Consider the following 12,121-nt stretch of genomic DNA (forward strand, 5'->3'; position numbering starts at 1 on the left):
TAGAAACAATATGATAGTTATAAGGTCAGCGGGAGGGGTGGCGGGCGGGAAAGATTCCTTGAGCGAAAAAATGAAGCAAGCTCCCCTTTGAAGATCTAAGAAATTTCCGACACTAGAACCTTTTGTGTCGAGTTTTCGGCAACCTTCGGCAGGGGGCGCTCGGAAATTGCCGTCACTTTCCGGACAGCCTCCCGGACCTTGCCCTCTAGAAAACTGTACAGTGTTTCCGGCTCTTCTCAGTCGCAGACGCTCGTAACTTTTCGGCACTTTCCGGGGAGACTCGGGGGCTCCGCGCCTCGCTCACTCTGTTCCGATCGCCTGGCGCGGCGGGGCAGGGTCTTGGGCTAGTCATGGCGTCCCCGTCTCGGAGGCTGCAGACCAAACCGGTCATCACTTGTTTCAAGAGCGTCCTCTTGATCTACACATTCATCTTCTGGGTGAGACACGGAGACGCCCGGGGACGGGAGGGGATCCCGGGCTGGGGTCGTGCGGAAGGAGCTCGGATCGGGAGTGGGGAGGGGAGGCGCTGGTGGGGCTGGGGCGGCGGTCGCTGCTGGGACCCCGGCGCTGGTGACGACGTGCTGGGGCTCGAGCTCGGGTTCGGGCATCTCGCCCGCGCGGGTCGGGGTGTCGGGCGACGGCAGCCGAGAGGCTGAGCCGGGACCCAGACGTGCCTAGCTTTGGAATTCGATGCGGGGGGCGAGTAAGGGAGTGAATCCCCCCAGAGCAAACAGAGGGTGTCCCCGGACCATTGGAGAGGCAAGGCTTGCCCGGCCCCGGTGAGGGCTCGCTTGCATAATAGTCTTTTTCTTTCCACTGCTTCATAAGAGGGGAGTATTTCGCAGGTAAGTATGGTAATGGCTCCACTCCCGCCAGTCTGTCCTTGGGCTTGCTTTGTGTGCCATCCCGTTGTACCCTGTGCTCATCTCTGAACTGGGAGGAAGGGGAAAGTTTCTGGAACTCTTAGAAACACTCCCCCCGCCCCCCACCCCCACCTGCGGAAAGGTTTTCTTCCTAAGGCGGGTGTAAAACAGTTAAGTTTTGATCCCTAGGGCAAAAAAACAGATAAAGTTTAAGAATTTTGTCAAGGTGCCTTCTCTAGCTGCCCCTTGGTTTTGTCCTGGCCACAGTGATCCAGCGTGTGGATTTATCAAGGCCTGTTCTTGTGTACAGCCCCACCCTGCTTGTCTACCATATCCCAGCCACAGCTCTTTGGCCACAGACTGCTACATCAATTCTCACACCTATTGTTTCTTAAACACCTAGTGGTTTGTGGTTTGAAGATGTAGCTGTATACAGTGTGTAACTCTCAATTCTCTGATTTCCCACATAGATCACTGGTGTTATCCTTCTTGCTGTTGGCATTTGGGGCAAGGTGAGCCTAGAGAATTATTTTTCCCTTTTAAATGAAAAGGCCACCAATGTCCCCTTCGTGCTCATTGGCACTGGCACTGTCATTATTCTTTTGGGCACCTTCGGCTGTTTTGCTACCTGCCGAGCTTCTGCATGGATGCTAAAACTGGTGAGTCCTTGCTTTCTTAGAATTGGTTGTTGGTTTTTGAAAAGGCTTATATGTTGTAGGCTTTGTTTCTTGGAACTAGGCATGGCCCTTTTTGATTTTTCCTCTTCCTTATGAAAACTTAGCAAGTAACAGTGTAGCTGCCAATTCCCACCTTTGTGTTTTCCCTCCCCTTTTCCATAAAAATGTGAACATTGACTCCCTTTGCAGCTGTGATGTATAAACTGACTTGGACTTTTCTTTTTATCCTGCAGTATGCAATGTTTCTGACTCTCATTTTTTTGGTTGAACTGGTCGCTGCCATCGTAGGATTTGTTTTCAGACATGAGGTAAGCCTGAGTTTGGGAACCTTAATATGTGAAAATTTATCCTCTAAGAGATAAAGCTGGATAAATTTAAGTAATAGAGTTAAGCGACAGCTTTCACTAGTTTAAAAAATCACTTACAGCTGTGTTTAAAGCTGACCTTTTTCAACCTGTAGCTGACAGTAATGACTTTCTGGTAAAAAAAAAAAAAAAAAACCTAGCCCACTTTTTTGGTAAAGACTGACAGTCACCAGAAGAAAATTGAAGGTACCCATAATTATTTGTATTTGCAGTCATTTTTCTGTGTATAAGTACCTATTAAAGTGTAGATAGTACAATTTATAACTTTAGTGATAGGAAACTATTTAAAGCACAAAATTGATAACAGAAAATTGATACCTTCTCCTCCACTCATCAAAACCTTAATAAATCTGGGGTTAGGAAGTCATTCAATGAGTACTGAAGGCTCATCAATGAGAGTGGTAGTGCAAAGTGGTAGTGCATTCTCCCAGAGTGAGATTTTGTAGCTTAAAAATCCCATAGGCATCAAATGTGTACTCAATTGAAAGTGAAGAAAGATTGAGGGTGGGAGGAGATACAGCAGAAGGAAGCTGCCACTTGAATAAATATATGTTCCCACAGCACTTTGAACTTCTAGTCGTTATCATCTTTTACTGGAATGTTTTGCTTAGGAATCTCCTTAGCTAAACTTACATTGCTTAGAAGACAGGATTGGACCATAGAAGTTAATTACCATACACATTGCTGCTATCAAAGATAGGACCATTTGGTCAGATGTGGGAATTTCTTATTTGACCTAGAAACCAAAAGAACATTCTAAAATCTTTGTTTACTGGCCTTGTGTTTCTTTGCTGTAGATTAAGAACAGTTTTAAGAATAATTATGGGAAAGCTTTAAAGCAATATAACGCTACGGGAGATTACAGAAGCGATGCAGTAGACAAGATTCAAACTACGGTAAGTGGTCATAGGTGGTGGCTTCTCAAGAGGGGAACATATTCCTTATTCCCTCAGAGAAGAGGATAGGGCCCTGCCTACCAGACGTTGTCCATTTGTACTGTAGCAGTGAAAGTAAGGCTAGTCCCAAAGTGCTAATCTCATGAATTATAATGCCAATAGAGAACAGCTGCTTTAAAATATGTCTTAAGCTAGAGATCACCAAGTATAATCTAAGATGATGGTTTAATTGTTTGACTACAAAGTGGTAATATGAACTATAAATGATTCTGTTGGATTTTTTTCAGTTGCATTGTTGTGGTGTCACCGGCTATAGAGATTGGAAGGATACTAATTATTACTCAGAAAAAGGATTTCCCAAGAGCTGCTGTAAACTTGAAGGTTGTTCTCCTCAGAGAGATGCAGATAAAGTAAACAATGAAGTAAGGAGTAAAAAAAGAATTTAATTTTTACTCACAATACATGTAATCTGAAATAGGGTAGAGCAGGTATTATTCTCATTGAATAAATGAGGAAACTGAAGCTCAGAAAATTGGTGACTTGATTTCACACTTAAATGCATAATCCAAAAGGTGGAACCTGTGTTCCTCAAAGGAGACAGGATTTGTTATGAAAGAATAAATTTTAATAAAAGAACAATCAAAGGCTAAGGTAGCTCATCTTTCGCAGAGATGTGTGATCAAAGTATTTATTATGGTTTGAGCTGTACTTAATGTTTTTTTTTTTCTCTTCCATTAGGGTTGTTTTATAAAGGTGATGACCGTTATAGAGTCAGAAATGGGAGTTGTTGCGGGAATTTCTTTTGGAGTTGCTTGCTTCCAGGTAAGTCCTTGTAGTTAGGAAATGTTTCATCACTCTTGTTAGGTATAAGCTACAAGATTTCCACTTTGAAGGCTTCAGTTTTGGCTTCAGGGCCCTGGTTAGCAAGGGCATTTTTAGAGAAGTCATATTTTCACAAAACTCTCAGTTGCTCATCACAGTAGAGATGTAGTAGTTTTGCTCTTTTCATTCCAATTTTTGGTTGTCTTGCATCTTATGTTTTCCCACACTGTTTTCCACAACTACAGAGTTCTCTAAGACCTGCCCTGCTAGGTCTGTCTGAATCTGCACTAACAGCCGCTAGCCACCTTTCAAAAGTTATGTGGCTAGTGGCCACTGTGTTGGACAGAACAAGTATTACAGAATATTTTCATCATCACAGCATTGTTTTAGAATCCTCCAAGAGAATCTCTGCCTTGATAGATGGAGATTTTACTTGATGAGATGCATATTCTAAGCCATATCCTTTTTGCTCTGATAACTGAGAGGAAGAGTAAGGAAAGTTTCCCCAAACTTCAAGATTTTCCTGAGTGATTTTTGTCAGTGGTGGTTGTGAAATTCCAATCACAGTAGTAGTTAGACTTCACTTATATGCTTACTCTAGAAAAAAACTTAAGAAAATTGGTAGTGGATTAGAAGTGAAAGGAGAATATACCTGTATCCTGAGGTCTTTAAGCTTTGTATGTATATGTGTGTTTAATTTTGCTTGTATTTTGTTTCCAGCTGATTGGAATCTTTCTAGCCTACTGCCTCTCTCGTGCCATAACAAATAACCAGTATGAGATAGTGTAACCGGCATAACACGGGCCTGTTCCTCTCCAACTTTAAGGTATGTTCATTTTGATCCTCAGCTCTCTCAGTGTTAGTGTTTACTCCAGCCTATACATGTGATGGATGGACTGAGTTTGCCAAGAAGGTCACGTCCAGCAGTGCATTCAAATGTTATTGTTACTGTGTAACCCTGCATAGGCACTTGTGTCTCAGTACAAGTCATGGCCAAAAAGGACAGAAGGGCCTCTCTGGGTTTACCTGCACATGTCAGCCTAAAGATCCTAAGTGGTCCCCTTTCTAACAGATTTGGACCTAGTGTAGAGAAGTGAAGAATCCCAATAGTGACCTGGCAAGTACACTCTGCTCTTGGTCAGTATCGGCATTTTCCCCTGGTCTTTTACCTAATTCTCATTTATTGCAGTCCTCTGGTGGACTGTTACTAGAGCCATAAACTCATCTAGCTTAACTAGATTTTGGAGAAACATGTGCTTCAATAACTTCAGTATTTGAATGGTAAAACGTGAGAACTGTAGCTGGCAGAATTAATCCCTGGGGTGCCCTTCACATTTGAATTGAGCCACTGACTGGGAACACGTGAAGGTCTTCATTAGCAGACTAGATTAAAATGTGTGGAAAGGAATACAGATATTGAAATTTGGGTTATAAATAAATTAACTTTTTTCTTTAATTTTAGGATATTAACATCCCCACCCCCAACCCTGTGAATTACAAGATCGCCTGGATGGAAGACCGACATTTATTACAGATAGATTGAAAAACTATACCAGTAGTCTGATTCGATCAAGACATTTGCTTGATATGTTCGAAGTCCACCTTTTGTCCCATTCATGTTAGATAGTTGAAATCCCCATGTCACTCTGAAACACTGGAAGAGCTTAGTAAATTGTAAATGAAGCAATACTGTGTTCCTCTTGACTTTTTTTTTTTCTCAGTGTGTGGCTTTTGAAAGTCACTGTGAGTTTGCTGTCAATGTAGTGTGATCGAAAATTGATCCCTCCAAACTGGACCTTTTCCCAGCCGGGGTTATCTGGTGTGATTGTATAATTTGCATCAAGAAGTTAAAATGTTTTCATTAGTCTCTGTTCTGCTGATAGGCAGAGAGTCACATTGTGTAATTTAATTCCAGCCAGTAGTTGAATAACACCCATCATCAGAGTTGCCAAACGGTAGTAACGACAGTCTCCGTCCTCTAAGGCACCCAAGACTATAAAAGGCACTACCAGTCCTCTGTGATACACCAGGTTGCAACACAGTTAACACTTTACATTTCTTTGCCTCGAAATTTAGGTATTTGTACTAACATTTATATTTCCCCTATTGTTTGAAAAGTTCTAATTATTACTTAATGGTGCCAAGAGCTATTGTATTCTCCTTAGGAATTTAAAGCAACTCATCTTCATTAGCTTTAGCTGGTATTTCCTTACCAGGTTGATAAGAATTGTCAACATTAAGGTTAACTTTTAATAGTCTTAGTTTTGTTTTGTGCCTTTGATTAATAAATATAAATCTTTTACACAATAAATAGTGTTTTCCTCTAAAGTCATTGTGTTTAACTTTTGGAAAATCTGGGGTGATTGTTTTCCACTGAGAAAGCTAAGCCCCATATTTCTACTTGGAGTACAGTTTTAGATATGAAATATAAAACTGAGGTCTTGACTCATTTTTAAAAAGTCCCTGTTTACATAAACTATTCCCTGTGAAAGGATTACATTCCTTGCTATGAAATAGCATATGCTTAGCATTCTCCTAGAGATCAGACTCTTTGTTGTATAGTTTACATTAAGAAGTTGGATAGGGAGAGGTATAACTTGTACCTTCAGGCTAGTAAGGAAATTAATAATTAAAATTGGAGTTGGAATGGGGGAATTCTTTCTTTGGTTTTGAGTTTCTTTATATATCCATTAGTAGGACCTAGCTCATCTGATCGCCACACATTCACACAGTCCTTGAATTTGATAGTAAAGGGGGATCAATCACAGTTATAAGGAAAGTGGATAAAAACTACTAGTTGAAAAAGATTAATAATGAATTTTGGGGTACATGTTTTAAAGTACTTGGAGTTACTACAGAGAAAGGATATTCTCCATTAAAACATTTGATGGGTGACTTTTTTTATGTTTTATTTATCTTTGGCTGCGTTGGGTCTTCGTTGCTGTGCACGGGCTTTCTCTAGTTGTGGAGAGCGGGGGCTACTCTTCGTTGTGGTGTGCGGGCTTCTCACTGCGGTGGCTTCTCTTGCAGAGCACGGGCTCTAGACATGCGGGATCAGTAGTTGCAGTGCACGGGCTTAGTTGCTCCGCAACATGTGGGATCTTCCCGGACCAGGGCTCGAACCCGTGTCCCCTGCATTGGCAGGCGGATTCTTAACCACTGTGCCACAATGGAAACCCTGATGGGTAACTTTTGACATAAGGTATAGGGGTAAAACAATTGAAAACTAGTGGCTTTCCAAATGCAGTGAATCAGAGTTATTGAAATAAGTGAAGCTAAAGAAGGATTTAAAGGACAATCAGATTTATTTTAAGGATAATCAGCAATTTTCAAATAGCTGTTTTTCACTAGGGTGGCCTAGAAGAACCTTTTAAAGTTTTCTTCAGTTTTTTTAAAAGTTAAATATTTTTCCTCATTATTAAAAAGAAAAAAAACCCCAGCACATATGGAAAGTAGGAAGAGAAAAAACACACTGCCTTGCCCTTAAGGTGGGTTGGTGTATTTATTTTTAAGGTGGGTTTATTTTGGATGGCCAATTACAAAAGTCCCTTCTAGTTAAGGTGTGCATGTGCACACTGGGCTGTAAAATCCACCTCCACCTTTGCAGTGTGCCAAAGCTATCCTGTGGGTTGTCTCACTTCCAGGCACCAGGTTGCCCACTGCAAGGCGGCTCTGAGCTCCACTTTGAGAAGCAGAGCTCCACAGGGTATATTTTCTGAAAATGTGGAAAGCTTGGCAGCTTTGGCCTATTCCTGTAAGGGGGTGGGTTTACGTTGTAGGCATCAAACTTTTATGGAAAATAAATCCCTAATACAAGGTATAAATGCCATTTCTGTTTTTCCTCAGAGTTCACACAGGATTCTTTGAGATGATGTTTTTAACCTCCTGTCAGAATCCAAGTTGGTACTTTGACAGTGATGATGCCAGCCAGCCAAACTGATTTAATTATGAGAAGCAAAGCAGTGTATGCACTTTTGTGTGTGTGAAACTGAGGAAACTTTGGTTCCTTTGGGCTATTCTGTATGGCTTTTGTTTGTTATTTGTAGGAAAAAAATCTAACACAAGCTTTAACTACCATTCCTCATGCATACATAAGATACATTGAGATTTGATATTTTAAAAATTTGCTGCCCTTCAAGGTTGACACCTTGCCTGTGATGTGGCAAACCAATCTTTTTTAATTCAAAAAGGAAAACAAAAGGCGAATATATCAGAAAAGAATACATAAACTGAAACTTTCAGGGAAATGAGACTTTCATTTTTAAGCCATGGGTCTAAAGCTTCACCCAGATTCCTCATGAGAGAAAAGCCATTATGATTTAATTATGGCTTTTCTATTAGGTACCCCCTACCCTGTGGAGCTTAGTAGACTTTGGCACTTATGAGAGCACAGCAAATGCTAATGAAATGAATGAGGGAGTGAATCTAATTACAATGGCTTCTTAATGTTCTGTGTGAAATAAGTTGTTGATCTAAATATCTCAGTCTATATAAGCCACCGTTTATATAATAGAAACCACCTGCCCAGTCGAAACCACTTAACCTCGGAAACCACTGCTAACTTCCTCCCTGTCAAATCACTTTTTGCTGCTTTTCTTTTTTGAAGTCTTTGCTACATGCGAGGCCACCGAAGATTCTTGGTTTTTGTTTTGACCTTGTAATATCCTGCTTTTCTTCCCTTTTACTGCTGTTTCTGGTTTACTTTGCTGTTTTAATTTCCTCCTACTTTTCAAGTGTGGCTGCCCCCCAAAGCCTTGCATTTGGCTTTCTGCTCTTAGGTTATGCTGACCTTGGGGGAACTGAATGTAGATAACACTTCAGTGGTAATTGTGACTTGCTTGTATCCTCCTCTCCCTCCAACACCCCAAAGCTTAGCATTCTGAACATTAAAAAATTCAGAAACCCCTCCTATAACATGTAGTGCATGGATAGTAGGCACATTTGATGCTGACTGAACTGGTTCCTTCACCAGGAATAACACAGTTTATGGCAATCGAGGAAAATGGGCCAGTTGCTCTGAGAGTTATATCATTGGCTCTGCTACATGCATTCATCAGATGAACATGAGTTCTTTGGGTAAGACTGTTATACTTGATCTGGTGGTGCTCTCATTACCACGTCCTCAAAGTTTTTATTAAAAAAAAACTGAAGTAGTGACTTGTAAATATTTCTCTCTTCCAACAAGTTTTTCACCACCTTTGCTGCGAAAAGACAATCTCAGTAGCAACATCCTCAAAGCAAATCAAACTGGCATGTGCTTGCCTGGATATAGACAATCAATTCATGAATGGGTGCACACAGTATGTAAGTAGGTAATACAAATACTCAGAATCATCGTTGGAAAGGTATGGACACAGGGCAACACACCTGGGGTACAGATTAAGATTTTGAGAGGTGAGGGACTTGAGAGATTTTCTCTCTAAGTGCATGTCTTGACCTTCCTTAGAAGGAAAATGGCATCTAAGAGGAGGTAGACCCTTTCCAAAGAGTTATTTTTCCTACTCAGTTTCTTACTCCCCCCATCCCCAGCCACCGGAAGGTAAGATAACTAATGTTTACTGAGTACTTACTAATTGCCCAACACTTTGTAAGGTGCTTCAATAAACTACCCTGTGCAGGGAGGTAGACCTATACCCATTTTTCAGAAAAACCACCAAAAACCTGAAGATTAGGTTCAATAGCTTGTCCAAGGTCGCACAGCTAGTAAGTGGCAGATCTAGGATCTGACCCTGAAGCCCATGCTTCTTTCATTGAATTATGCTGCACCTTAATAACAAAAAGGCTCTAGGGATTATGTGATGCTGGTCCATGGCCAGAGAACAGGAGTAAGAAAAGCAATTCTCCTCCAAGTATCATTTAATCAGTCTTTACTGAATATGAAATCTTTAAAAAGGAAAACTTCATGAAAAAGAGTATCCTATTTTCTCACAACATGCTCTTGTAGGGTGTTAGCATACAATAAGTACATATTAAAAACAAACACATTTGTAGTTACTCCCTGTCTCCACAACGTTATTGAATCAAAGAAATGACTACAAAGAGTTAATCACAGTCTAAACATTAACCCCTCCCATTGTCTTTTAAGCATCTTTTCATACCGCCAGAGGCTTCCTAAAGTGCAAAAGCTAATATTTCCCACTTTAGTAAAGATACTCCACAACACTCAGCTGCTTTCATAACATATTCTCTTGCAACTATCTTTAAACATTAAATGGAACCCCTGCCCCAAACCTCCGCTACACAGACACACACATGCTGGAGGCAGACTCACTCTCAACTCTGCAGGCAGAAATCCGAACCTTGCTTTTGGCAAATAGGTTTGTTTGCACATGCGCACATGCACGCGGATAATCTATCCCCCTACTGGACAGCAGCAATTTCCAAGACCGACAGGCCTCATGGTGCGCCCCAGGGCGTCTAGGGAGTTCAGAGCTGCACACCACAGCTCACTGCAGTCTTGAGTTCAGCCCAGTCGCAGTCTGACCCAAGCAGGGGAACAAGCAACACAGGCCCTTCTTTCATCGTCTTCCTCAGCCCCCACCCTGACCCTTCTTGGCCTTGAGCCCATGCTGGGCCTCTGACACTGGCAGAAGGAAACCTAACAGAAAGCATGCCATGGTAATTATTTGAGAACTTGGCCTGAAGGCCTGAAGACATACCCAGAAGAATTCAGAAAATATCAAAAAGTTTAGGGAAAATTAAAAATGTAAAAATTTGACAGATCAAAGATAACCAATGTTTTGATTTAAAAACAGATGTTTCTTATCTACCAACCGAATGCATGAATTATAAAATGTATAAAAAATTCAGAGTTCAAGTGGTATAAAGTAATAAATTTGTCTCCCTTTCCTGCCCACCCTCATTCCCACTTTTCAGAGTGGTAATTACTGATAAAATTTCCTTGTGGGAAGGAGACCATCAAGATGGCGGAGGAGTAAGACGTGGAGATCACCTTCCTCCTCACAAATACATCAGAAATACATCTACACGTGGAACAACTCCTACAGAACACCTGAACGTTGCCAGAAGACCTCAGACTTCCCAAAAGGCAAGAAACTCCCCATGTACCTGGGTAGGGCAAAAGAAAAAAGAATAAACAGAGACAAAAGGACAGGGACGGGGACCTGCACCAGTGGGAGGGAGCTGTGAAGGAGGAAAAGCTTCCACAGACTAGGAAGCCCCTTCATGGGGGAGACGGGGGAGCGGTTGGTTGGGGGGAAGCTTCGGAGCCACGGAGGAGAGCGCAGCAATAAGGGTGCAGAGGGCAAAGCGGAGAGATTCCCGCACAGGGGATCGGTGCCGACCAGCACTCACAAGCCCGGAGGCTTGTCTGCTCACCCGCCGGGACGGGCGGGGGCTGGGAGCTGAGGCTCGGGCTTTGGAGGTCAAATCCCAGGGAGAGGACTGGGGTTGGTGGCGTGAACACAGCCTGAAGGGGGCTAGTGCGCCACAGCTAGCCGGGAGGGAGTCCGGGAAAAAAGTCTGGACCTGCTGAAGAGGCAAGAGACTTTTTCTTTCCTCTTTGTTTTCCTGGTGCGTGAGGAGAGGGGATTAAGAGCGCCGCTTAAAGGAGCTCCAGACAGGGGTGCAAGCCGCAGCTATAGCGCGGACCCCAGAGACGGGCATGAGACGCTAAGGCTGCTGCTGCCACCACCAAGAAGCCTGTGTGTGAGCACAGGTCACTATCCACACCTCCCAGGGCCAACTTCCCTGGGAGAACATACGGTGAGCCTCAGGCTGGTACAATGGCACGTTGGCCTCTGCTGACACAGGCTCGCCTCACATTCTGTACCCATCCCTCCCCGCGGCCTGAGTGAGCCAGAGCCCCCTAATCAGCTGCTCCTTTAACCCCGTCCTGTCTCAGCGAAGAACAGACGCCTTCCGGCGATCTACACACAGAGGCAGGGACAAATCCAAAGCTGAAACCCGGGAGCTGTGAGAACAAAGAGGAGAAAGGGAAATCTCTCCGAATAACCTCAGGAGCAGCGGATTAAATCTCCGCAATCAACGTGATGTACCCTGCATCTGTGGAATATCTGAATAGCCAAGGAATCATCCCTAATTGAGGCGGTGGACTTTGGGAGCAATGATATATATGTTTTTTTCCTTCTTCTCTTTTTGTGAGTGTGTATGTGTATGCTTCTTTGTGTGATTTTGTCTGTATAGCTTCGATTTTACCATTCATACTAGGGTTCTGTCTGTCCATTTGCTTGTTATTATTACTTTTTTAGTATACTGTTTAGCACTTGTTATCATTGGTGGATTTTTTTTTGGCTTGGTTGCTCTCTTCTTTCTTTTTTTTTTCTTTTTTTATTACTTTAAAATTTTTAAAATTTTAAATAATTATTTTGTATTTTAATAACTTTATTTTATTTTTTCTTTCTTTCTTTTTTTCTCCCTTTGTTCTGAGCCGTGTGGCTGACAGGGTCTTGGTGTTCTGACTGGGTGTCAGGCCTGTGCCTCTGAGGTGGGAGAGCCGAGTTCAGGACATTGGTCCA

The 12,121-nt window shown here is 42.4% G+C and overlaps 1 protein-coding gene across 2 annotated transcripts; it reads left to right on the forward strand.

Moving 5' to 3' along the window:
- Window positions 1-216: 216 nt before the first annotated feature.
- On the forward strand, window positions 217-5,934 carry TSPAN6 (tetraspanin 6). Of its 2 annotated transcripts, none has more exons than XM_024746529.1 (8): window positions 217-437; window positions 1,334-1,522; window positions 1,774-1,848; window positions 2,703-2,801; window positions 3,089-3,223; window positions 3,540-3,623; window positions 4,344-4,449; window positions 5,086-5,934. In XM_024746529.1, the coding sequence occupies exons 1-7, from the start codon at window positions 351-353 to the stop codon at window positions 4,410-4,412; spliced, it is 738 nt and encodes a 245-aa protein (XP_024602297.1). In that variant the 5' UTR covers window positions 217-350; the 3' UTR covers window positions 4,413-4,449; window positions 5,086-5,934. The 2 variants fall into 2 exon arrangements, with proteins under 2 accessions (XP_024602297.1, XP_024602298.1); XM_024746530.1 differs by having other exon boundaries at window positions 284-437; window positions 1,334-1,375; window positions 5,086-5,310.
- Window positions 5,935-12,121: the final 6,187 nt, after the last annotated feature.

This window comes from Neophocaena asiaeorientalis, unplaced genomic scaffold (assembly GCF_003031525.2).
Source record: "Neophocaena asiaeorientalis asiaeorientalis breed wild unplaced genomic scaffold, Neophocaena_asiaeorientalis_V1.1 scaffold406, whole genome shotgun sequence".
NCBI lineage: Eukaryota > Metazoa > Chordata > Mammalia > Artiodactyla > Phocoenidae > Neophocaena > Neophocaena asiaeorientalis.

Coding starts and splice junctions, on each gene's coding strand:
- TSPAN6 (XM_024746529.1), top strand. CDS start 351: ATGGCGTCCCCGTCTCGGAGGCTGCAGACCAAACCGGTCATCACTTGT. Junction 1,523..1,773: donor CTGCATGGATGCTAAAACTG/GTGAGTCCTTGC, acceptor TTTATCCTGCAG/TATGCAATGTTTCTGACTCT. Junction 1,849..2,702: donor GATTTGTTTTCAGACATGAG/GTAAGCCTGAGT, acceptor TCTTTGCTGTAG/ATTAAGAACAGTTTTAAGAA.